The 25,380-nt window shown below is 43.7% G+C and overlaps 1 protein-coding gene across 4 annotated transcripts in view; it reads right to left on the minus strand.

Moving 5' to 3' along the window:
* Positions 1–1,272: 1,272 nt before the first annotated feature.
* The window catches only part of PALD1 (phosphatase domain containing paladin 1), a 433,079-nt gene continuing 408,971 nt past the window's right edge, over positions 1,273–25,380 (minus strand). For all 4 annotated transcript variants that reach the window (XM_073585784.1, XM_073585788.1, XM_073585787.1 and 1 more), the window contains one exon: positions 1,273–2,119. In XM_073585784.1, the coding sequence (XP_073441885.1) occupies positions 1,970–2,119 (150 nt within the window). In that variant the 3' untranslated portion in view covers positions 1,273–1,969. The remainder of the gene's footprint in view (positions 2,120–25,380) is intronic.

A 25,380-nucleotide genomic window follows, 5' to 3' on the forward strand; every position in this document is an offset into this window, starting at 1 on the left:
CAATTTGCTAGGCTTCCCATACAGGCAAATATTCCATATGCTGCCTTAGTCCTGTTTCAAAATACCCCAGACAAGTCAGTGCCTTTTTACCCTGACCCTGGCTCCCAGCACCCCAGATCATAGGCCCCAAAGTTTCAGCCCTCTAAATATTTCTTTGCCCTGAACAATAGAGAGAGCATATTATAAAAAACTATCATTTGTACAAAAAATTGAGTTATATACCTTATAAAACTCCCAAAGCTGTTAATGATGCTGTTTTTTTTTGCTTTGTGTTGCGTTGCTTCATTGCAGAGATGGTCACATTTGTTGCTTTAGGAGCGCAGTTTGTGAAATCTCTGCTTGTAGTTCAACTAGGTGTTTCTTTAGAGTCTTCTCTGGGGCAACACAATTTCACCCTTCCCTCCCAGAAGTTGCCAATCAGAGCTCCGCAGATGATTCAGTAGTCTCAGACCCTTGTTCTGCTTCTGCAAGGGATGTGTGAAAGCACACGCCCGCAGGAGAAAGACTTAAGAACACAGTTGGACTGCAAGCAGAGATTTCACATACTGCAGTCCACAAGGAATAAGGTGAATATCTCTACAATAGAGTAAAGGGGGTAAAAAAGAAGAATTTGTGAGAGCGCATTGATTTTTTTTTTACAAGGTATTCAACTCAAATTTTGGAGCAAGTGACAGGTCCTCTGTAAATGTAATCCTAATTAGTTCACTTCACAATTACATTTTATAACTGTTCTAGGAAGACTATTTACCAGAAAAAAAAAAAAAAAAAAGGACTAGCAATTAAAGAAGAGCTTATCCGAATAGCTATATCGCTTACCAGATAACTGCATCAGGAACCCAGATACCTGGAGTGCTCCCGATGATCAGCTGTTTGGCTCCGCAGCTGCATGTGTCGCGGCTGTTTCACAATCACAACACATGCATGGAGAGCCTGTTTGTTGGGCTCTCCATGCATGTGTTGAGACTGAGACAGCCACGACACATGCAGCTGTGGCGCCGAACAGCTGATTATCAGGAGCGCGCCAGGTATCCGGGTTCCCGATGCAGCTATTCGGTAAGCGCTTATCCGAAGCTACTCGCTCATCCCTACTAGCAATCGTTCTGTACATTACAGAAGAAACACTATCTTTAAAAATATTACTAGCTTCCAAAAATAAACACAGAAGATTCTAGATATGTTATAATCCTCAAATAAGGCAAACTGCAACCTATTTCCAGATTTTTTTTAGCTTTTCTTTGTCTATTTTTTTTTTAAAAAGAATCTTTAATCACATAATAAAAAACATCAATATTTTATACATATCTCCTCTGACGATTTCATGCAGCACTTGCGCCATATTGAGCTGATTAAATTGAATACGCCATAGCAAAAGGCAGTAATAATCTAGAGCATTAAAGAGGATCTTTCACCAAATCTACACTTTTTCTATTTCACCTTTCTGTTGCAGAGATATTAGCAATCAAAGTATTTGACACCTAATGAGCCCTCCCAAAAAAAGGTTAAGTCCAAGTGCGTGTTATCAGATAGAAATTAATACAGGGAGATGTTCACGCCCAGAGTGAAATATCAACTTAAATTTATCTTAATAGGAAAAATTAAAAAAAAAAAAAAAAAAAATTCTACCAAGTCCAGATAAACACAAAAGGTTTGATAAAAAGTCCTCTTTAAGCATATAAATCGCACAGTCCTTCCACGTACAGACCACTGTTTTGGAGAAAATTTAATTTACTCAGACAATAACGAAAATAAAATCAATGGATAGATGAGAAGTGTGGATATTCACTATCCATTGGATATCATACAGCAGGGTCAGGGCTGTACTGCTGTATTGTCACAATGGTATTTTCCTTTTGCAGTTCGAGAATTCTTGTGAATACAAGTTTTTGCTTGCTTTAATATTTAAGGTCATTTTCTAAAGATCCAATTAAAAGTGAGCTCTACCAAGTAGAGCCCAGAAGGTCTTGAAGTCCTAAATAAACTCTCCTCGGAAAGGAAGCAGGTTGGAGTTTTGCAGTTGCCAACGATAGCGCAGCCGAGACAAAGGCTGATCTTCCACATTCTCAAATTCACTGAAGCCCAGTTGATTGAGCACTTCATAAACTCCAGCTTTGGATGCCACCTGTAAAAACACATATTCCAGGATTAACTTTGATTTTTTGGGGCATCCAAATATTTTCATGCTTATATATGGAGATTTATAACTCAAAGAAAGCGAGTGATCTAGGGAGTTTGCCCAGTTTAAGTATTACTTCAAACATACACACCATAGTATTGGTAACAAGTCTGGAGACAATTAATTACAATGGTACGACAATGGCACAAGAGGTAAAATATGTAACCACCTTCAATAATGAATATTCCATCTTTATTTTTCATTAATGATCACATTGTGTATCCACACTGGGTTATCTTCTAAGCATAAAGTATTAGCATCTTACCAAAGACTATGGATTAAAAAGGTTAAAAAAAAGGATGATCTAGTTATAAGGCAATAACAAGGTATTGCCACTACTGACACTTCCAGCTAAATTCTGCAGAAAAAAAGCAAAACATCAATTCCTCTGTAGCGCCAACACAGTATAAATGAAACATTACACATTCTGCATGGACTTTTGTGGGCAGTCTATACATTGCAGATATACAGGATAACACGTGTTGTCTTTGAGAAAGCCATGAGCTGACATGTCGGCCAGTGACTTATCTCCAGGAGAAGAAGGCCATCAGCGGTCCAAAATCAGACATGCCCAATCAACATCTCCTCCAACGATCAGCTGGCTGGCGCCATCATATACATTAGGGCCCCGTTACACGCTTCAATGTCCCAGCGATCCCACCAACGATCCGACGTGGATGGGATCACTGGGACATAGCTGATCACTGGTGAGCTGTCACAGACAGACTCACCAGCAATCAGGACCAGCGTGCACGCTGGTATCCAGGGTAAACAGCGGGTATCTAAGAGCCGCACGGCTCTTAGTTACCCGCTGTTTACCCTGGACACCAGCTCCCAGCGTCGCTGATCATTGGTCTCTCGCTGTCACACGCAGCGATGTGTGCTGCCCAGCGGGAGACCAACGATAGAATTATGGCCCTGACCATTAGGCAATGATTAACGATCAGCCAACTGATTGTTGATCGTTGCTACATGTCACATGCAATGATGTCACTTCGACATCGCTGCAGCATCACCAAACTGGTGACGTTGCAATGATATCGCTCACAATATCGTTGTGTGTAACGGGGCCTTGAGACTGTCAGTCGAACTATTCGTGGGTTAAGCTGACATTAGGCTAATGTGTATGGTGGCCTTTAAAATAATCTATTCTTTATTCTCAAAGGAGATGAGAAAGTGGCTAGTGGTCTGCCAGTGGCTTATTCCCCTGCCCTCAAGGGCTCATCTCTGCGGTTTTGGGAGGGAAGGCTGTTAGCCTATCAAAGGCTAATCCAACAGCTATAGAAGGTATATGACCTTTTTGGCATTGCATTGAACTCTATAAGCCAGCATGCAGATAGAGAAGGAAACTACAAGAACCTTCATGACTACCACTTTATTACCCTATATCAGGGGTTCACAGTCTTCAGTCTGGGGATGACATGCAGCCCACTATGTAGTCGAAGACATATTTTACATGCGTTAAGGAGTGGTACTAAGCCCAGGAGCATGAATAAGTAAGAAGAATTAATGTTGTTGTGTAGATGAGCCGTCCTACATTTGTGTAACAATCTTCCTTGTAGTTTAATGCGATTAGTGAAACATTTATCAGTTTTAGCAATTGAAATACACTTCAATGGAGTAATTCACATGCACAATCCCAATCACGTGACATATGGGAGAATTAGTAATGGAACAAGTATATTACCAGACATTTATAGCAGGTACTTTCAAAACGCCACAAAGGTTTCAGATAGTAATACCCCTTTATGTTTTAAATTGTCTATTCAGAGAGGAAGAGGACTAGAACTCTAGTGCCACCTATAAGAAGTAGCAATCCTAAAAGTCAATATTGACCCTCCAACGAGCCTTGCCTCATGACTAAAGGCCCCGTCTCACATAGCAAGATCGCCAATGCGTCACCGATTTTGTGATGCAACAGCGATCTTGCTACATGTGACACGCAGCAAATTTCAATAACAAATGCGCTTGCACAAACAGCAATTGTGGTTAGTGAACAATATACTTATACATGCTTAGTAGTTTCAGATAATATGACTTTACTTTAGCAGATAGTAAGCGGCCACTGACTAATTAAATGGCCATTTTGGGTGTTTTTTTCTTTTATTCATGCCTTCATTACCCGTGGAATTGTAATGTTTATGTAGAAAAGTGCAATATAGCTTGTGTGTATAAGTATATTATATAAAACATACACATACTCACACATTAAAATAAATTATACACAGTATATACTGTGTGTATATATCACGCACACACATTAGGAAATTATATGATTCATATATATGAATATACATATACACCCATACACAGATTTATATGAATTCTGGCTGCCTTATAGATACCGTAGGTAAAGCTGAATAAGACTGATCCACGACTGGTCTGTAATATGAGGAGATGGCAGTGATACATAATTTGTGTTAAGCGGAATCAACAGAGGTCTTGTGTTCAGTCACTTCAACTACCTTAAACTGCAGAAAAAGTCATTGTAAACTATACGACCAGCCACTTTTGTACGGCAAGGGACAGGAGTCTGCATTTTTTGCTGCCAGCACATTCACCCTCTGTTTCATGAATAAGATACAGTGTTCCAGATCCCGGGAAAGTAACAATTGGCATCTATGATCTGCACTGCTCCACTAATAAGTCTCACTGTAGATTTGGGGAGGCACTACGAAAAGAGGGTTGAGAAGTCTGGATAGTTTACTCAAAGGTTTTGGCTGCTATCCAAAGCAGAATACTAGATCCCCCTTCCTTATGACAAGCTAGTTCTGCTTTTCGGTCTTTATTTAATTTTTCAAAGTAGCATATATGGAGCTTGATTTAATCTTTTCAATGGTAATAACTATAACCTATTTATACGTCTATCCAATGATCTATACACACATAGTATTTTGGTGTATATTTTCCTATTAAAAGGAAAAAAAAAAATCAGACTGAATGTCTAGTTCTGACCTAGTTCCTAATACATGCCCCTTTTTCATGAAGCTTACCCTGAAAAGAGCAACTTTACTGACATGTCTGTATAAGGAACCACTTGTATTGGACCTTTATTTATCACTGTCTGTTATTCTCTCCTGTAAATGTAGACCGTAATTAAATTGACAATATTATCATTACACATGGCAATGGGTCATGTTTTTCCACCATCTTACACTTCCTATCTGTACTGACAGTGTCAGATGTTGTTAGGATATTTGGTAATAGTAGTAGAAGTGAGCGATTAGGTAAAATTAGAATTTGCATGTTTGTGAGGATTTTCCCATAAAATTCAATTCACATAGAAGTTATTCTCCACAGATTTAATGCGCCTTATAAACACTAACTTTTGCTCTGCCTCCTGCTCATCACTGCATTCCACGTACCTGCTATCTCACAGCTGCACTCCCATTTATATTCCACAATAAATCTATGGCTAAACAGCTAAAACAGGTGACCTACATTGGTTTACCTTCTCTTTTGCTCACTTTCACAAAGACATACTAACCCCGAGAGTGCCTTTGTCGCGGTTTTTCATACCATTCTACACTTACAGTCTGACAAAGTACACACTGACTGAAGACTGTCAGGTGTATTATGTCAATGAAGCAGGTCCCGAGATACTCTAATAGTGACAATAATGCCTAGTTAATGCATAGTTTTCCAGGAGGAATGACAAATAATATGGACGAACTCCAAGAATACATGCTCCGTAATTTTTATTTTATGGGGAATGTGACCACTTCTGTTGCGGTAGCTGTCATTTTGGTGTCTAGAATATAGTTGCACTAGATGGAGGCGGTAATGTCACGATGGGGTCAGGCTTTGCAGCATTGAGAATCTCTCCCCCATGTGCTCGACCACCTATCCACCCTCTCTTTCCCCATGTGCTGACTTGTTCCGTCTGTGCGCTCTTCTTTGACCTGTCTACCGCATGTGCTATCCCCCTTGTCTGCTGTCTCTCTCCATCCTGTGCTGTCCCGTTTGAGCTGTCTCCCCCCGTGATGTCTCTCTCACCCCTTTGTGCTCTCTCTTCCCCATTCACTGAACCTGCGTGGAATTCGTGCAGGTGCAGTAAATCAGACCGCCGCCATCTTTGTGCAGACAGATAGCGGCAGTCACATTAAAAATGCGCATGTGCTCCTCCTTTGCAAAGATGGCAGCGGTCAGTGAATCATTCGGCTGATCCTGGCGGCGTGTTCACGATGGTGTTCTGCTTGTGGTCCAGCACAAGAGGCTGCATATGGCGTATACACAGTGTGTTTATGTGAGGGTGTATGTGTGTGTATGTGGTGCATATGGCGTATACAGTGTGTGTATGTGAGGGTGTGTGTGTGTGTATATATACTGTATGTGTGTGTATGTGGTGCATAGGGCGTATACAGTGTGTGTGTATATACTGTATGTGTGTATGTGCGTGTATGTGGTGCATAGGGCGTATACAGTGTGTGGTGTGTACGGCATATACAGTGTTTGTGTGTGTGGTGCGTACGGCGTATACAGTGTGTGTGTTACGACGGTGTTCCACTGGTGGTACCGTGCAATATTTTACCTCACAAAATGAATCCTCTGTGATTCCCTGCTGTAATGTCAGTATTGTCGGCTGGTACCACCAGCAATTTCCAAATTGAGACACCCATCACTTGGGTGTCCCAATATGGCGGTCCGTGAACTTCAGCCGCTTGGAATTCTGGGATCTGGACACATCTGGACAGAACAGGATGTGAAGACTTTACAAGGCAAGTATATATTAGATGCTTAACCATCTGTAAAAGTCTGAGCACAAGGTCACCCTCCTTCTATCTTGTGTGGACCTGAGGACAGAGGATGAGACCTTGCATATCTGCTACACACTTTGTATGTGTGTTTTCTATTTATTAGTATGTCAATCCTTGTAGTACAGAAATGACAAGTAAATAAGCTTGCACTTACTTTCCACTTCGCGGTAGTTGAGCTTTTTCTAACTTTTGAAGGGTTTGTTATACTTTGCACAGTGTGTTGTCTTTGGCACACTTCTGCACATGTTACAATGTTTCCTTGTTGATAGTAAAAATGCAGTTTATGAAAAGGGCGAGACTGATAGTTTAGTGAAAATGCCTCCTTTCATGAAAAATTCAGAATCGACAGAAGGGGAACTTTTAGGAAGCATGCCAAACAAGGATGAGTGCAAATAAACTATATTTGAGGGGTCAAGTATCCACAGATATATATTGGAAGACTTTTGCTAATAAAGATACATATATTGCAGATAAGCAACGGACATGGCACAAGGACATGACTAATGTTTTACAAGATAAGAGACACTACTATGGGGCCAGATTTAGCTTCTTTTCTTGAACCATCACATACATTTCCTTACCTCTTAAATGTGAGACCACATAAATAGGAGGAGGAATGGACAGACAGAGCATTGATCAACCTGTGCAGCTGTTCAGAGTCCCAAAATGTAAGGGAGGCCACTTCTACCTCCAAAGCAGCTAAAATTGTGCATTATAATGCAGAGGGGCCCTCTTTTGTCTGTGTCTGCCCATGGAAGGATGGGTATGCCTTAGTGCATTATTGTTGGTCACCAGCTTGTACAAAACCCTTTAAAGGGAATCTGTCACCCTTTTCTTGGACTATGAGCTGCCAGCATCGACATCAGGGGCTTATCTACAGCATTCTGATTCCTGAATACCTGGGACAGATGTGTACCAGCTTGTGTTGTGCCTTGACAGTAGGCTTAAAGGGAATCTGTCACCCTCTTTTTGGACTATGAGCTGCCGGCATCGACATCAGGGGCTTATCTACAGCATTCTGTAATGCTGTAGATAAGCCTCCGATATAACCTGAAAGAGAAGAAAAAAAGAGTTAGATTATACTCACCCCAGCGTCCGGTCCGGTCCAATGGGTGTCGCGGTTCGGTCCGGCGCCTCCCATCTTCATACGATGCCATCCTCTTCTTTCCTTCCTGTCGTGCTCCAACACAGGCCCACTACTCTGCCCTGTTGAGGACCTCTCCAGGCTGGGAAGAGCAGTGCACTTGCACCGCAGCCACGACAGGAAGGAAAGAAGAGGACGGCATCGTATGAAGATGGGAGTCGCCGGACCAGACCGCGACACCCATTTGACCGGACCTTGTCACACAGCAGCTATTCTGACGACTCCCGCCTGTGTCCCTGAGTTCTGAGTCGCCAACGAGGTCGCTCGTCAGCGTCAAACATAAAAATGCATGCTGGCCAGCGGGGCACCAGCGATCAAAAAATGGTCCAGGACATTCGAGCACCATCAGCGAGATCGCAGTGGGGGCCCGGTCGCCGCTGTGACACAACAGCGATCTCACTAACGATCTCGCTATGTGAGACGGCGCCTTTAGAGGACTCACCTCACCTGGTGAGCCTAACAGAAGCATGGCCCAACATAAGCCCCAATCAGGACAAAGCACAAGGGTAATCAGTGGTTAATTAAACGAAAAACGCTCCTTGTTCGGAAAGTAGGCGTTTTATTCACATATGATTGGACAGCATGTTTTGATCCTCTTCTGGGGACTAATGTGTTTTCAGGTATTAGATGAATAAAATACTTACCAAAGAAGTATGTGTGTCCAGTCAACAATGCTCCGGCAACATAAAAAGAGCATTTAGCATGTTTTCTTATTGCCTGAGTTAACATTTGCTCTCAGTGGGCAAAGGGAAGTAAGCTGCTGTCAGGGACCTTTGGTGGCTGCTTCTTTTTCCCAGAATAAAACTCTCAGGTGCTCAAATTCAACATGACTAATCCTTCTTTCAGAGATCAGGAAACCCAATATAGGATAGTTGACTGATCTCGGCCAAGTTGGGTGAATAAGCATGGGACATATTTAAACTGTATGTATTTCAGTTTTAATTGTAATATGAGATAAAATATGACAAAAAGTGGTGATAAATGGATGAAACCATGGTATATATTGTTATGCAAGCGGAACTCAAACTTAATCAAAGCATTAATATTAAAACCAGCAGCAAACAATGTTCATCAAGTTTATGTACTCAAGGTTGGAAAGCGTCATCCAAAATGTCAGTCCTATAGAAAATCTAGAAGAGTTTGATAAGCATCATTTACCTATTGAGAAAGTACCAGCATACGATTAAGACAAGCGCGTTTCACTTCTACTGGGGATAGTCTGCCCTGATTAACTGGGGTTGGCAGATGTGCCTTTCATCTCTCACTCCAGAGATCAGGCTCATCACAATGAATTAGTGGATCTAGCAGGGATGGAGGGCCAGGGGCTTTCCCACAACCCAAAATCAGCAAGTTTCAAATACGGCTCCATTAAAGTATGAAACAAAAACCATAACTGCTGGCTGCTTGCTTCCTGATGCATTGTTTCATTTGGCAATTGGTGTATCTTCATCTAAAACAGCATGAAGGATAAAGTGCTCATTTCATGAATAATGCAGGTGTTGCTCCGCAAATCTAATTTGATACACTAGAAGAGTTGAGTAAAAATAAAAGACACTGAATACAGGATTCTATAAAGATGTACTGGTAGTAAACCAGGGATCCAATACATTTAAAAGATTGACAGATTGTCCTATAATTAAATTCATGAAAACAGAAAATGTTCAGGATTTCTCAGTCGTGTGCCGAAAGCAGAAAGATCACATAGTTTATACATTTTATAGAACGGTGCGGTGGGATTTAAAGCATTTATAGACTAATCTAATTTCTGAATAAATCCAAATTGAAGAGGAAGTATATATATATATATATATATATATATATATATATATATATATATATATATAACATGGGCAATATGACTTTTTTTTAACAAAGTGAATGATTAAGAGAAGTTATACTGAATGAGGATGCCATTTCCATTTAGTGGCCCATATGCACAATATCACAAAACAGGACTTTGTTAACTGCTTAAAAGTAGAGTTGAGCGAAACGGGTCGAAAAAATTCAAACGTCGCCGACCTTCTCCAAAGTCGGGTTTCATTAAACGAAACCCGACCTTAGCGAGAGGTCGGCCACGAGGTCGGCGACTTAAGCGCCAAAGTCGCGTTTCAAAAGATGCCTTTGCGCACTTTTTCAGCCAATCAGGAAGAACGGACACTGTGGGCAACATGATGACATAGGCAGCGGTCACCACCATCTTGGAGAAGGGCATGCAAGTGATTGGCTTGCTTTGTGTGGCGTCACAGGGGGTATAAAAGGGCGGGGACGCCGACCGCCATGTTACTCATGCTGATCTCAGAATAGGGAGAGCTGCTGCAGCTGCTGATTCTGTAGGGAGAGCGTTAGGAAGGCAAAAAGAAAAAAAACTGCTTCTGCTGCTAGCGCTTTTCACTGTAGTTACTGTGCAGTGAAAGGTGAAGATTTTTGCTTTTGTGCAGAAGCGCTGGTGGTGATTAGCCTGCCTTTTAAGGCTAGCTGCATTGCTGTGTGCACACTGGTGTTCAAACTGCTTTTTTAAAAGCAATCCAAATTGTATTGTTTTGTCCTGGTGAGGTAGTGAGCGTTCATTTTTTCACACACCGTACAGCGGTGTACGCTCCTCACACAGTACCGTGTAATGGCTGTTATCACGGCCAAATTGAAGCTATGTGTGTGACTCTGTAAGGAAAAGTCGAGGAGTTTGTCCGTTCTTACAGACCTACACCTTATAGTTTTGTCCGTATTTCAAACAGTTTAGTATATTTGCTGTTTGATTACATACAAAACTAGAGAGAGACACAGTGTGTCAGTCTGTATACAAAAACACGGAGCTTGACAATTTTACATACACCGTACAGCGGTGTACCTGCACGCTCCTCTCTCAGTACCGTGTAACGGCTGTTATGTCCAAATTGAAGCTATCTACGTGTGAGAGTCTGTAAGGAAAAGTCGAGGAGTTTGTCCATTCTTACAGACCTACACTCTAGGGAGATTCCAATTCTGCCCAATTCTATATACACCTTGTAGTTTGTCATACACTAGGCAATTTCTGCCGGTCACATTGCGGTGTTATAGACACAGGGCCTGACAGAATCCAACTGTGTCCTGAAGTCTAGAGAGATTCCAATTCTCCACAGTCCTCTATCCACCTTTCTTACACCATCCATAATCTGCCTGTCACATTGCGGTGTAAAATAAAAAGGGCCTGACAGAATCCAACTGTGTCCTGAAGCCTAGAGAGATTCCAATTCCCCACTGTCCTCTATCCACCTTTATTACACCATCCATAATCTGCCTGTCACATTGCGGTGTAATATAAACAGGGCCTGACAGAATCCAACTGTGTCCTGAAGTCTAGAGAGATTCAAATTCTCCCCACTCCTACATACACCTTGTACCTTGTTTTACAGCACCATATAGTTGGTGGTTTTTTGGGTACATTTTCCCCAAAAATGAGGAAGTGTGGTGGAAGAGTCCGTGGAAGTGGGCGGGGGTTGGCAGCTGGCTCCACAAGGCCTCGAAGTCTCCCTTTTCTGGGAGTAGGTAAACCCCTTTTAAAGCCGGAGCTTCAAGAACAAGTTTTGGCTTACATTGCTGACAGCCTCCAGCTCCATCGCCTCCTCTTCTGAAGTTTTAACAAATAAAAGCACTGAGTCGTCATTGGAGGCTCATGGTCATGAACCACACCTTTCCTTGTGTCCTTCACCCCAACCAAAATTGAAGGATGCGGCAGGCCACACTACAGATTACTCCATGGAGCTGTTTTCACATACCTTGCCTGGGTTAGCAAGTCAAATCGTGAATTACCCAGGCCAAGATGAATCTGACATGGAGTGTACTGATGCACAGCCACTGATAGATGATTCTGCTGGTACATTCACTCAGAGCACTACATTGTCCTCGCAGTGTACTGAGGCAGAATCTGACCCTGATGAAACTCAGGTGCCCCTTCCCGCATACTATACCACCATACACGGTGACACAGAGGAAGGTGCACATGACATTGAAGAGGAGGTGATGGATGACCCAGTTGCTGACCAAGATTGGCATCCATTGGGGGAAGAGGGTGCAGCTGCCAATAGCTCAGAAGAGGAGGAGGAGCATCCGCAGCGGGTATCGACATCACAACAGCTGTTATCCGGCAGGCCCGGAGCAGTCCAAAAACAGGTTACAAAAACCAAGAGTTGCTGGACAGCTTGGCCAGATGGTCAAAATAGCACAGCGTGCAAGGCCTCAAAATGTCTTCCATAGTAGGAAGAGTGCAGTGTGGCACTTTTTTGAACAAAATCCTAATGATCAGGCAAAGGTTATATGTAAGAAGTGCGCAAAGACCTTTAGCCGAGGGAAAAATCTGAGAAATTTGAATACCAGTTGCATGCTAAGACATTTAACCACCATGCACTTGCAAGCGTGGATGGACTACCAAAACTCACGTACCACATGTGCAACTGCTCCCAAAGAAGGTAGTCAGCAACACTACATTGTTTCCCCCACTGTAAGCCCACTGGTTAGCACACCACCAGCAGCAAATGTTGAGTTGTCGTCGCAAGGGCAAATCAGTCAGGGAATCACACTGTTATTGCAACGAAAGACTAAATCTAGGCCATCAGAAAGAACACCAACTCCATCACCATCATCAACCCTCTCTCAGTCCACCATGTCCACCGCTAGTTCCACCATATGCAGCTCTCAAGTCCAACTCACCCTACCAGACACTATGAGTAGGACTAGAAAGTACTCATCCTCTCATCTGCATACACTGGGTTTGAACGCCCACATTGCCAAACTAATCTCGTTAGAGATGATGCCCTATCGGTTGGTTGAAAGAACTCATGGCCTACGCAGTACCACGCTATGACCTACCCAGTCGCCACTTCTTTTCTCGCAAAGCCATCCCAGCCCTCCACCTTCATGTGAAAGACCGCATTGTACATGCACTCAAGCAATCAGTGAGTGGAAAGGTGCACCTCACAACTGATGCATGGTCCAGTAGGCATGGCCAGGGCCGTTACATGTCCATCACTGCGCACTGGGTTAATGTGGTGGATGCAGGGTCCACAGGGGACAGCGGTGGTGGGACAGTGCTGCCTAGCCCACGGTATAGGAAGCAGTTGGCTGTAGGCGTTCGACCCTCCTCCTCCTCCAGAAGCGAAAGCTTGTCCACAGAACGCAGTCGCACGAGCACTCCATCCGCAGCTGCCAGTGTTGCACACGATGTGTCCCCCTATCGATCAGCTAATGGAAAGCGTCAGCAGGCTGTGTTGATGATGATGTGTTTGGGCGACAGACACACCGCGGAGGTACTGGCCGACTACTTTCAGCGACAAACTGAGTCATGGCTGGGCAGTCTACATCTTGAGGCAGGCAAGGTAGTTAGTGATAACGGATGGAATTTTGTGGCAGCCATAGCCCTTTCAAAACTCAGACACATACCTTGCTTGGCTCACACCTTGAACCTGGTGGTGCAGTGCTTCCTCAATAATTATCCGGATTTAAAAGGCCTGCTCCAGAAGGTCCGAAGACTGTGCTCACACATCCGCCAGTCGCCGATACACTCCAGTTGTATGCAGAAGCTGCAGCGATTGCTCCACCTTCCCAAGCACCGCCTAATTATCGACGTTGCAACAAGGGGGAACTCCACCCTGCACATGGTTGAGCGGCTGTGCTAACAGAGGCAGGTCGTAATGCATTTGTGGGAGGATACACGGGCAGGCACTTTGAGGGCAGACATGGAGTTGACAGGTGTGCAGTTGTCGAAGCTGAAAGACCTCTGTAAAGTCCTTCAGTGTTTTGAGGAATGCACATGGCTGGTAAGCACAGACAACGCTATCAAAAGCATCCCACTTATGCATCTGCTCATGCAAACTTTGACACACATTAAGGAGCAGGCGTCTGCAGCCGAGGATGAGGAGGAAGAGGAGGAGAGAAGCCTTGATGACAGTCAGCCATTGTCTGCTCTGGGAACTCTCCTGGATGAAGTGGAGGAAGAAGAGGAAGAGGAGGATGATGATGGGGATGATTATTTAGGGGAGGAGGATGCTTCTCGTGGGGCAAGAGAAAATGTTGGCGTGGCAAGGTCTGGTACAGGGTTTGTGCGTGACTCGAGGGATGTGGATTTGCCAGAAAGTGCTCCTCCACCCAGCACTCGCAGTGCATCATTGACACCGGGAACATTGGCACACATGTCAGATTATGCCTTGCAGATCCTAAAAAGGGACTCCCGCATTGCCAAAATGATGAACGATGACGACTACTGGTTGGCCAGCATCCTGGATCCACGCTATAAAGGCAAATTCCAAAACATCATGCCACAGGAGAACCTTGACCTAATATTGGCTAACAACCAAGCAACTCTGGTAAACCGGTTGGTTGAGGCATTCCCAGCACACAGCAGCGGTGATGGCTCTCACACAAGCCGTAGGGGCCGGGGGCAGCTTGGAAGAGGTGTTGGTGGTGCACACATCAGAAGTGGCGTTGGAGACAGGGGTTTCATGACGATGTTGTGGACTGATTTTTCAAGTCCCGCTCACACGACTGGTAATACTGCATCGATTGAAAGTGATAGGAGACAGCACTTGTCAATTATGGTTACAAACTACTTCTTGTCCCATATTGATGTTCTCCCTCACAGGTCATTCCCATTTGACTATTGGGCCGCTAAACTGGACACCTGGCCTGAATTGGCACAGTATGCCTTACAGGAGCTCGCTTGCCCAGCTGCAAGTGAGCTATCGGAAAGAGTCTTCAGTGCTGCTGGATCAATCCTGAGAGAAAAAAGGACCCGTCTCTCGACCCAAAATGTGGATGATCTAACCTTCATTAAAATGAACCATGCATGGGTTTCCAAGGATTTTGCACACCTTACCCTGATGACACATAGTTTGCTCCTCTTCCTGGGACTTGATCAATTTCGCCTTTAGCAGCAGGTGAATGTCCCACATCAACATATGCCATTTTGTAAACCTCCCTAACTGGGCTGCCTCCTCCCCCGATGGCCAGGGTCACCACCTGGCGCACGCAACCGTGCGAGTGGCGTTGCCCTGGACAGGTGGGTGGGTTGACTCTTGGGCACGGGCACTGGCACAGGGTCCCTCATAGTGCAATCAAGTGTCTCTGACGGTGGGGGTGCACACCCGCCGTCAGACACACCGCCGTACTATGAGGGGCCCTGTGCCAGAGCCGTCGCCAACGAGTGGGCCCCCCCCTGCTTGCTCAGGATCACAGCACTTGAAGTTGAAATACTTACCTCTCCCTGCTCCACTGCCATGACGTCTTCCGCGTTTCCTGACAGTGATATTCTGATCAAAGAGCGCAATGACATCACGTCTGTACGCCCAGACTAGTACAGGGATTCCCTAGCGAGGAGACTTATTTAATTGTTTTCAATGTTGGGACAGCAATTTTTGGGGAGCACTATACTCTGGAGAATGATATATGGGGCCCACCATACACTGGAGCATTCCAAAGGTGGACATCAGACACTGGAGCAGCATTTACAGGGCCCATTATACACTAGAGCATTAGAAATGGGGCCCATTATATATGGAGCATTATTTGGGCCCATAAAACAGTGCAGCTTCATCCATGGGACCAACATATACTGTAGCATTATGTGGAGCTCATCATATACTGTTTAAAACATTATATGGGACCAATGATTCTGTATGGAGAAATATATGGGCCTCATTACTCTGTATAGCGCACTATGCAGTGGCCATAATACTGTATGGAGTAATAAGCTGTCCGTTTTTGGAGCTATGGGAGAATTTAAAATGGATATCAGTCATGAGATGTAAAAAGTGAAGTATTTTTAATTGTACTATACCGCTATTTATCTGCCGTATCGGAGCATCATGAGTAGTGTTGAGCATTCCGATACCGCAAGTATCGGGTATCGGCCGATACTTGCTGTATCGGAATTCCGATACCGACTTCCGATATTTTTTCAATATCGGAATTCGGCATCGGAATCGGAAGTTCAGTTGATTGACGGCCTGACGTCATCATGATGCGCGGTGTGTGCGCATCATGATGCGCCGTCATTTCGGGCCTTCCGGGGGTCTCTGCCGGCCTGCCGGGGGGCTGTGCCGGCCTGCCGGGGGGCTGTGTGGACTGCCCGGGGTCTCTGCCGGCCTGCCGGGGGGCTGTGCCAGCCTGCCGGGGGGCTGTGCACCCTGTGGGGGTCTGTACCGGCCTGCCGGGGGGCTGTGCCGGCCTGCCGGGGGGCTGTGCCGGCCTGCCGGGGGGCTGTGCCGGCCTGCCGGGGGGCTGTGCTGATGTCCGGGGGTCTGTGCAAGCATCGTCCGATGGGACTACAAGTCCCATCGGGCGATGCCTGCTACCATGACAGTGATTGACACATTAGCCAATGATGGGACAGTAGTAGTCCCATCATCCGGCTAATGTGTTAAATGTTAAAAAAAAAAAAAAAAATACTACATACATACTACATATATACTACATACATACTACATGCATGCTACATACATACTACATGCTACATACATACTACATGCATGCTACATACATACTACATACATACTACATACATACTACATGCATGCTACATACATACTACATGCATGCTACATACATACTACATGCATGCTACATACATACTACATGCTACATACATACTACATGCATGCTACATACATACTACATACATGCTACATACATACTACATGCATGCTACATACATACTACATGCATGCTACATACATACTACATACATACTACATACATACTACATACATACTACATACATACTACATACATACTGCATGCTACATACATACTACATACATACTACATACATACTACATGCATGCTACATACATACTACATGCTACATACATACCACATACATACTACATGCATGCTACATACATACTACATGCTACATACATACCACATACATACTACATGCATGCTACATATATACTACATGCATGCTACATACATACTACATATATACTACATGCATGCTACATACATACTACATACATACCACATATATACTACATACATACAATACATACATAGACATACAGTACATATAACATAGAGTAACATACTTACCAATACTTGTCACATTGTTCCCCGAAGCCATTGTCTTTCCGGAATAAATATTAACATAACAAACCACAAAAATACTCACCCACGATCCGAAGCAGTCCACGAGTGTGTCCCACGACGATCTTGGGTAGAGAACTGCAGCATCAGATGATGCTGCCGTTCTCTACGGGCTGCAGGAATCCAATGACGGAAGGTAGGTATCCTTCCGCACTGTATTCCTCCGCCACTTAAAAAAAAAAAAGTCCCTAGTCTCACTTTATGCCATTGCTGCGTGGGAATTTCCCACACAGCAATGGCATAAAGTGAGACTAGGGACTTTTTTTTTTTTTTTAAGTGGCGGAGGAATACAGTGCGGAAGGATACCTACCTTCCGTCATTGGATTCCTGCAGCCAGTAGAGAACGGCAGCAACAGCTGATGCTGCAGTTCTCTACCCAAGATCGTCGTGGGACACACTCGTGGACTGCTTCGGATCGTGGGTGAGTATTTTTGTGGTTTGTTATGTTAATATTTATTCCGGAAAGACAATGGCTTCGGGGAACAATGTGACAAGTATTGGTAAGTATGTTACTCTATGTTATATGTACTGTATGTCTATGTATGTATTGTATGAATGTATTGTATGTATGTAGTATATATGTGGTATGTATGTAGCATGCATGTAGCATGCATGTAGTATATATGTAGTATGTATGTAGCATGCATGTAGTATATATGTAGTATGTATGTAGCATGTAGTATGTATGTAGCATGCATGTAGTATATATGTAGTATGTATGTAGCATGTAGTATGTATGTAGCATGCATGTAGTATATATGTAGCATGCATGTAGTATGTATGTAGCATGCATGTAGTATGTATATGGTATGTATGTAGTATGTATGTAGCATGCATGTAGTATATATGTGTTATGTATGTGGTATGTATGTAGCATGTATGTAGCATGCATGTAGTATGTATGTAGTATATATGTAGTATGTATGTAGCATGTAGTATGTATGTAGCATGCATGTAGTATATATGTAGTATGTATGTAGCATGTAGTATGTATGTAGCATGCATGTAGTATATATGTAGCATGCATGTAGTATGTATGTAGCATGCATGTAGTATGTATATGGTATGTATGTAGTATGTATGTAGCATGCATGTAGTATATATGTGTTATGTATGTGGTATGTATGTAGCATGCATGTAGTATGCATGTAGTATGTATGTAGTATATATGTAGTATGTATGTAGCATGTAGTATGTATGTAGTATGTATGTAGCATGCATGTAGCATGCAGTATGTATGTAGCATGCATGTAGTATATATGTAGTATGTATGTAGCATGTAGTATGTAGCATGCATGTAGTATATATGTAGTATGTAGCATGTAGTATGTATGTAGCATGCATGTAGTATATATGTGTTATGTATGATGCATGTAGTATGTATGTAGTATATATGTAGTATGTATGTAGCATGCAGTATGTATGTAGCATGCATGTAGTATATATGTAGTATGTATGTTGCATGTAGTATGAATGTAGCATGTATGTAGTATGTAGTATGAATGTAGCATGTATGTAGTATGCATGTTGTATGTATGTAGCATGTAATTTTTTTTTTTTTTTTTTTACATTTAACACATTAGCCGGATGATGGGACTACTACTGTCCCATCATTGGCTAATGTGTCAATCACTGTCATGGTAGCAGGCATCGCCAGATGGGACTTGTAGTCCCATCGGACGATGCCTGCACAGACCCCCGGAGCCTGCACAGCCCCCCGGCAGGCCGGCACAGCCCCCCGGCAGGCCGGCACAGCCCCCCGGCAGGCCGGCACAGCCCCCCGGCAGGCCGGCACAGCCCCCCGGCAGGCCGGCACAGCCCCCCGGAGCCTGCACAGACCACCGGCAGGCCGGCACAGACCACCGGAGCCTGCACAGACCCCCTGGCAGGCCGGCACAGCCCCCCGAAAGGCCCGTACAGACCCCAGAGAGGCTGTACAAGGGCAGGAAAGGGTTTTTCTTATTCCGATACCGGAAGTCCCATAGACTTGAATGGGACTTCCGGTATCGGAATCGGCGATACCGATACTTTTTTTAAAGATCGGCCGATACCATCCGATACGATACTTTGAAGTATCGGACGGTATCGCTCAACTCTAATCATGAGTTGTGCTGTGTGTTAAAGGGGCGCTCTTTGGCCCAGGGCACATGAAAACCTGGAGCCAGCCCTACCCCCCACAAATTTAGCCAAATAACCCCCATTTTTCAGTGCGTAACTATTATTATGAAGTAAATTAAAGTTGAAATGCTTCAGTAATAAGAATTGATGTTTTTGGCATTCAAAAGGGCACTGTTTTTCCTGTCCTCCACTCCCTGCCGACTTTGCTTCCCCATTTACTTGCATTGGGTTTCGTGTTTCAGTCGGCCTTCAACTTTTCACGATAATCGGCCGATTTCGTTCGACCCGACTTTTGCGAAACCCGACTCGACCCGAAAAAAGGCAAAGTCACTTATCTCTACTTAAAAGGTATCCCACCATTAGAATTGGAGCCTTTTTGCCACTCAACTAGCAAGGGTTACATTGAAACAAAGAATAAAATAGCACAGAACCATTTTTTAGTTTTTACCTGCAAAGTAGTTTATAAGTCTACCCTCCATTTAGAGAACTGTATTACAACTTCATATACCGTACTTTTTTTAAAAAACTTTTTTATTACTTTTTTTTTTTTTTTTTTTAACTTTTTCTTCAGAAAATGTATTTACATTGTACAAAAAAACAGACACATTTTGTTAATATATCACTTAATCGGAATCTGTCAGCATGATTTCAAACTTCAAACTATTCATATGCACATGTAGCTCTTTCAAAGAGGAGTCCAGCAATACCTTTACATGGCCATTACTGAGAAAAAAGCATTTGAATTGGTATGCAAATTGAAAGGTAGATCTGAAGCCTCTGTCACTCCAGCTCTATACCCCTTCCAGTGCCGCCTCTTCCTGCTTGACAGACATCCTCTATGCTAAGTGACCTAAGGCAAAAGGGCTGTCAATCAAGCAGGATGATGCTGCCCTTGGCAAGGAATAGCGCTAGAGTGACAACATATCAAATCAAATTTTGATTTCTCAGTAACGGAGGACTGGCCATGTAAAGGTATTGCTGGACTTGTCTTGGAAAGATCTACATGCAAGCATAAATAGACTGGGGGTGAAATCCTGCTGACAGAATCTCTTAAAACCTTGAGCATTTGACATGTTAACATGTCATTTTTTTGTTCAAATCAGGTCATATATACCCCACTGGGAAAAAACTATTTTTTTCCTCTCAATCCATCTCCCATCCACCCTGCAACTCAGCAAAGATTTCCCTAATCTGACCAGAAATACATTCTTTAATCTACCATTGTTATATTTGTTTTTACCAGCAATGTAGGTATTTTATTCACATATCCATTGTAAGGGGTGGTTTAGTTTTAATCAATATACAGCTGTGCTCAACAGTTTACATACCCTGACAGAATTTTTGATTTCTTCCCTTTTTTCAGAGAATATGAATGATAACACCAAAATTTTTTCTCCACTCATGGTTAGTGGTTGGCTGAAGCTATTTATTGTCAAACTACTGTGTTTTCTCTTTTTAAATCATTATCTCTGAAAAAAGGCCAAGAAAGCAAAAATTCTGCCGGGGTATGTAAACTTTTGAGCAAAACTGTGTATACACCCACACATTTGAATATGTCTCAGGCAAAAGGCTCAGTGTGAGCCGAAACGTTGCTCAGACATATGGGTCTGAATAAAGACTATCCTTTTTCTACATTGAAGCATATGGAGTGCTGCCTTCATTTCTAATTTTTTGTCTACATATTGGGCAAGTTTTGGACTTTTTTCTGTTTTTTTTTTTGCCTGGGAGGCCTTGCACCCACTAGTAAATATGTTGTGCTGTTTCATTTTTTCTTGTATATAAAATATATATATATATATATATATATATATATATATATATATATATATATATATATATATACACATACACACACACACACACATACACACACTTTCAAATACATTTAAAATACAGTGTGTGACACCCCTGCAATTCTGTCAGATAATACTCAGTTTCTTCCTGAAAATGATTGCAATCACAAATTCTTTGGTATTATCTTCATTTAATTTGTCTTAAATGAAAAAACACAAAAGAGAATGAATCAAAAAGCAAAACATTGATCATTTCACACAAAACTCCAAAAATGGGCCAGACAAAAGTATTGGCACCCTCAGCCTAATACTAATAACTGCGACCAACCACTTCCGGTAACCATCAATGAGTTTCTTACAATGCTCTGCTGGAATTTTAGACCATTCTTCTTTGGCAAACTGCTCCAGGCCCCTGATATTTGAAGGGTGCCTTCTCCAAACTGCCATTTTTAGATCTCTCTACAGGTGTTCTATGGGATTCAGGTCTGGAACTCATTGCTGGCCACCTTAGAAGTCTCCAGTGCTTTCTCTCAAACCATTTTCTAGTGCTTTTTGAAGTTTGTTTTGGGTCATTGTCCTGCTGGAAGACCCATGACCTCTGAGGGAGACCCAGCTTTCTCACACTGGGCCATACATTATGCTGTAAAATTTGTTGGTAGTCTTCAGACTTCATAATGCCATGCACACAGTCAAGCAGTCCAGTGCCAGAGGCAGCAAAGCAACCCAAAAACATCAGGTAACCTCCGCCATGTTTGACTGTAGGGACCGTGTTTTTTTCTTTGAATGCCTCTTTTTTTCTCCTGTAAACTCTATGTTGATGCCTTTGCCCAGTCCCTTTTCATTCAGATGCTGACGGATAGTACGGGTTGACACTGTTGTACCCTCGGACTGCAGGGCAGCTTGAACTTGTTTGGATGTTAGTCGAGGTTCTTTATCCAACATCCGCACAATCTTGCGTTGAAATCTCTTGTCAATTTTTCTTTTCCGTCCACAACTAGGGAGGTTAGCCACAGTGCCATGGGCTTTAAACTTCTTGATGACACTGCGCACGGTAGACACAGGAACAATTCAGGTCTTTGGAGATGGACTTGTAGCCTTGAGATTGCTCATGCTTCCTCACAATTTGGTCTCTCAAGTCCTCAGACAGTTCTTTGGTCTTCTTTCTTTTCTCCATGCTCAATGTGGTACACACAAGGACACAGGACAGAGGTTGAGTCAACTTTAATCCATGTTAACTGGCTGCAAGTGTGATTTAGTTATTGCCAACACCTGTTAGGTGCCACAGGTAAGTTACAGGTTCTGTTAATTACACAAATTAGAGAAGCATCACATGATATTTCGAACAGTGCCAATACTTTTGTCCACCCTCTTTTTTATGTTTGGTGTGGAATTATATCCAATTTGGCTTTAGGACAATTCTTTGTGCTTTTTCATTTAAGACAAATTAAATGAAGATATTAATAACAAAGAATTTGTGTTTGCAATAATTTTCAGGAAGAAACTGAGTATTATCTGACAAAATTGAAGGGGGGGTCAATACTTTTGGCCACAACTGTAGGTCATAGCAAAACATCCAAAGTGTGTACAGTATGTATTAATGTATTCCCACCTGTTGAGTATTGCAAAGTTTGTTCCACACTAATTTTTAACCAATTTGGATGATAACACCATAGCGGGGCTGCTGATAACACCATAGCGGGCTGCTGCTGATAACACGATACAGGGGCTGCTGCTGATAACACGATACAGGGGCTGCTGCTGATAACACGATACAGGGGCTGCTGCTGACAACACTATAGCGGGGCTGCTGATAACACCATAGCGAGGCTGCTGATAAAACCATAGCGGGGCTGCTGATAACACCATAGCGGGCTGCTGCTGCTAACACGATACAGGGGCTGCTGCTGATAACACCATAGCGGGCTGCTGCTGATAACATGATACAGGGGCTGCTGCTGATAACACGATACAGGGGCGGCTGCTGATAACACCATAGCGGGGCTGCTGATAACACCATAGCGGGGCTGCTGATAACACCATAGCGGGGCTGCTGATAACACCATAGCGGGGCTGCTGATAACACCATAGCGGGGCTGCTGATAACACCATAGCGGGGCTGCTGATAACACCATAGCGGGGCTGCTGATAACACCATAGCGGGGCTGCTGCTAACACCATAGCGGGGCTGCTGCTGATAACACGATACCGGGCTGTTGCTGATAACACGATACAGGGGCTGCTGCTGATAACACGATACAGGGGCTGCTGCTGATAACACGATACAGGGGCTGCTGCTGATAACACCATAGCGGGGCTGCTGCTGATAACATAGCGGGGCTGCTGATAACACCATAGCGGGGCTGCTGCTGATAACACCATAGCGGGGCTGCTGCTGATAACACGATACCGGGGCTGCTGCTGATAACACGATACCGGGGCTGCTGCTGATAACACGATACCGGGGCTGCTGCTGATAACACGATACCGGGGCTGCTGCTGATAACACGATACCGGGGCTGCTGCTGATAACACGATACCAGGGCTGCTGCTGATAACACCATAGCGGGCTGCTGATAACACCATAGCGGGGCTGCTGCTGATAACACGATACCGGGGCTGCTGCTGATAACACGATACCAGGGCTGCTGCCGATAACACCATATTGGGGCTGCTGCTATCTCCACATAGTGGGCTGCTGTTGATAACACGATACCGGGCTGCTGATGAGAACATAATAACGGGCTGCTGCTGATAACACGATACCAGGGCTGCTGCTGATAAAACGATACCGGGGCTGCTGCTGATAACACGATAGACTATGCAATGGGTTTTTTTCACTTGAAAGTCCAGCATTGAACCACATGCGGAAATGAAAAACATTGTATTCATCTTGCTCCTAAGGATTCTTTGCTACAGTAGCGCATCCGGATATCGTGTATTGTCCAAATTGGTCCACTGTCCTGGACCCATCATCCCTGAGCCACGAGGCAGATGTTCATAGGAGTTGTGCCTGTGTAGGGGAAGTGGACCGACCTATGGACCTGTCTGCAGCAGAAAGGGTTAATGCACAATATGCTGGACATGGACTGCTGTATAGGAAGGTGGGAGATAGCAAGACAGAGAAGGATGTTGTAGTACAGGGTTTTTGCCACTAGGGGGAGACCAAGGACAGCAGAAATTGAGGAAGTTGTAGTACTGCAGTTTGGCCACAAGATGGGAGCAGGGAGCAGCGAGAGCAGGGCTTAATATCAGATTATGACTACGAAACCGCAAAGTCATGGGGGGCAGGGTTACAGGAGCTCTTGAGGGAAATTCCCAGGGAGGGGATATATAAGAGAGAGAAGAGCATTCCAGAAGGTCAGTCCAGGGAGAGGAGCTCAGGAGTGAAGACTGGAGGGAGAGGCAGGACAAGAAGAAGCTCCAGGAAGGACTGGCGAGAGAGACGGTCGGGGGGGTGGCCCTGACAGGAGAGCCACAGGACAGAGAGAGCCCGGGAGATACTAGAGACGGACGGACGGACTCGGATGGGTGAAGTGCTGTGGTGGTAGGCTTAGGGCAGCCACAGCAAAAGAGCCGCGAGGGACGTCGTTCAGGAAGACCGAAGAAAGGGAAAGGTACCCGGGCCTGTGTGCGGAAGTTGTCGTGCAGCTGCTGTGTGGTGCTGCGGGTCGTCAAGAGGACGTTCAATAAAGAGGACTTGTTGGACGCACTTCAGTCTCTGTCTCAGTCTGTTCGCGGCTTAAGAGGACCACCCCCCAGTCGGCTCACCTACCTACACCTGCACACAACTGGCTCAGGTGAGCATCTTCCTCTTACTTTCCTTTGCAGCTCATAGGGTATCACCCAATGGTTTTGTGCGCTTTTGTTCCCCTACAGTTTTTCTACTCTTTAATTTTTGTAACTTTATCATCTCTTTAAACAGGATTCTGCAATATATAGGCAAACCATCCCTTAACATCTGGAGTCAATCTTCATATTTCATGTCATGTATTAATATATAGTGGAGGGGATATAATAGACATTTGCATAATCCTATAATGTACTTTACGTCTCATAATATATGTTGAGTTTAAAACCATCAGCTATATAATTTGCATTACATTAACACTGCTCAGACATCTTTCTTTTTACAGTTTCATGCACTTAACTGGAAAAAAAAAAAAGAAAAAAAAAAAAAAAAAAAAAGAACTACCTGGAAACACAAAAGTACATTTGGGAATGAAGTTATTCCTGGCAGAAACTATTATTTCTAATGAATGAGCATAAATTCCATTTCTTGTG

Source organism: Dendrobates tinctorius, unplaced genomic scaffold, assembly GCF_039654945.1.
Source record: "Dendrobates tinctorius isolate UK_male_01 unplaced genomic scaffold, ASM3965494v1 ptg000089l, whole genome shotgun sequence".
Lineage (NCBI taxonomy): Eukaryota > Metazoa > Chordata > Amphibia > Anura > Dendrobatidae > Dendrobates > Dendrobates tinctorius.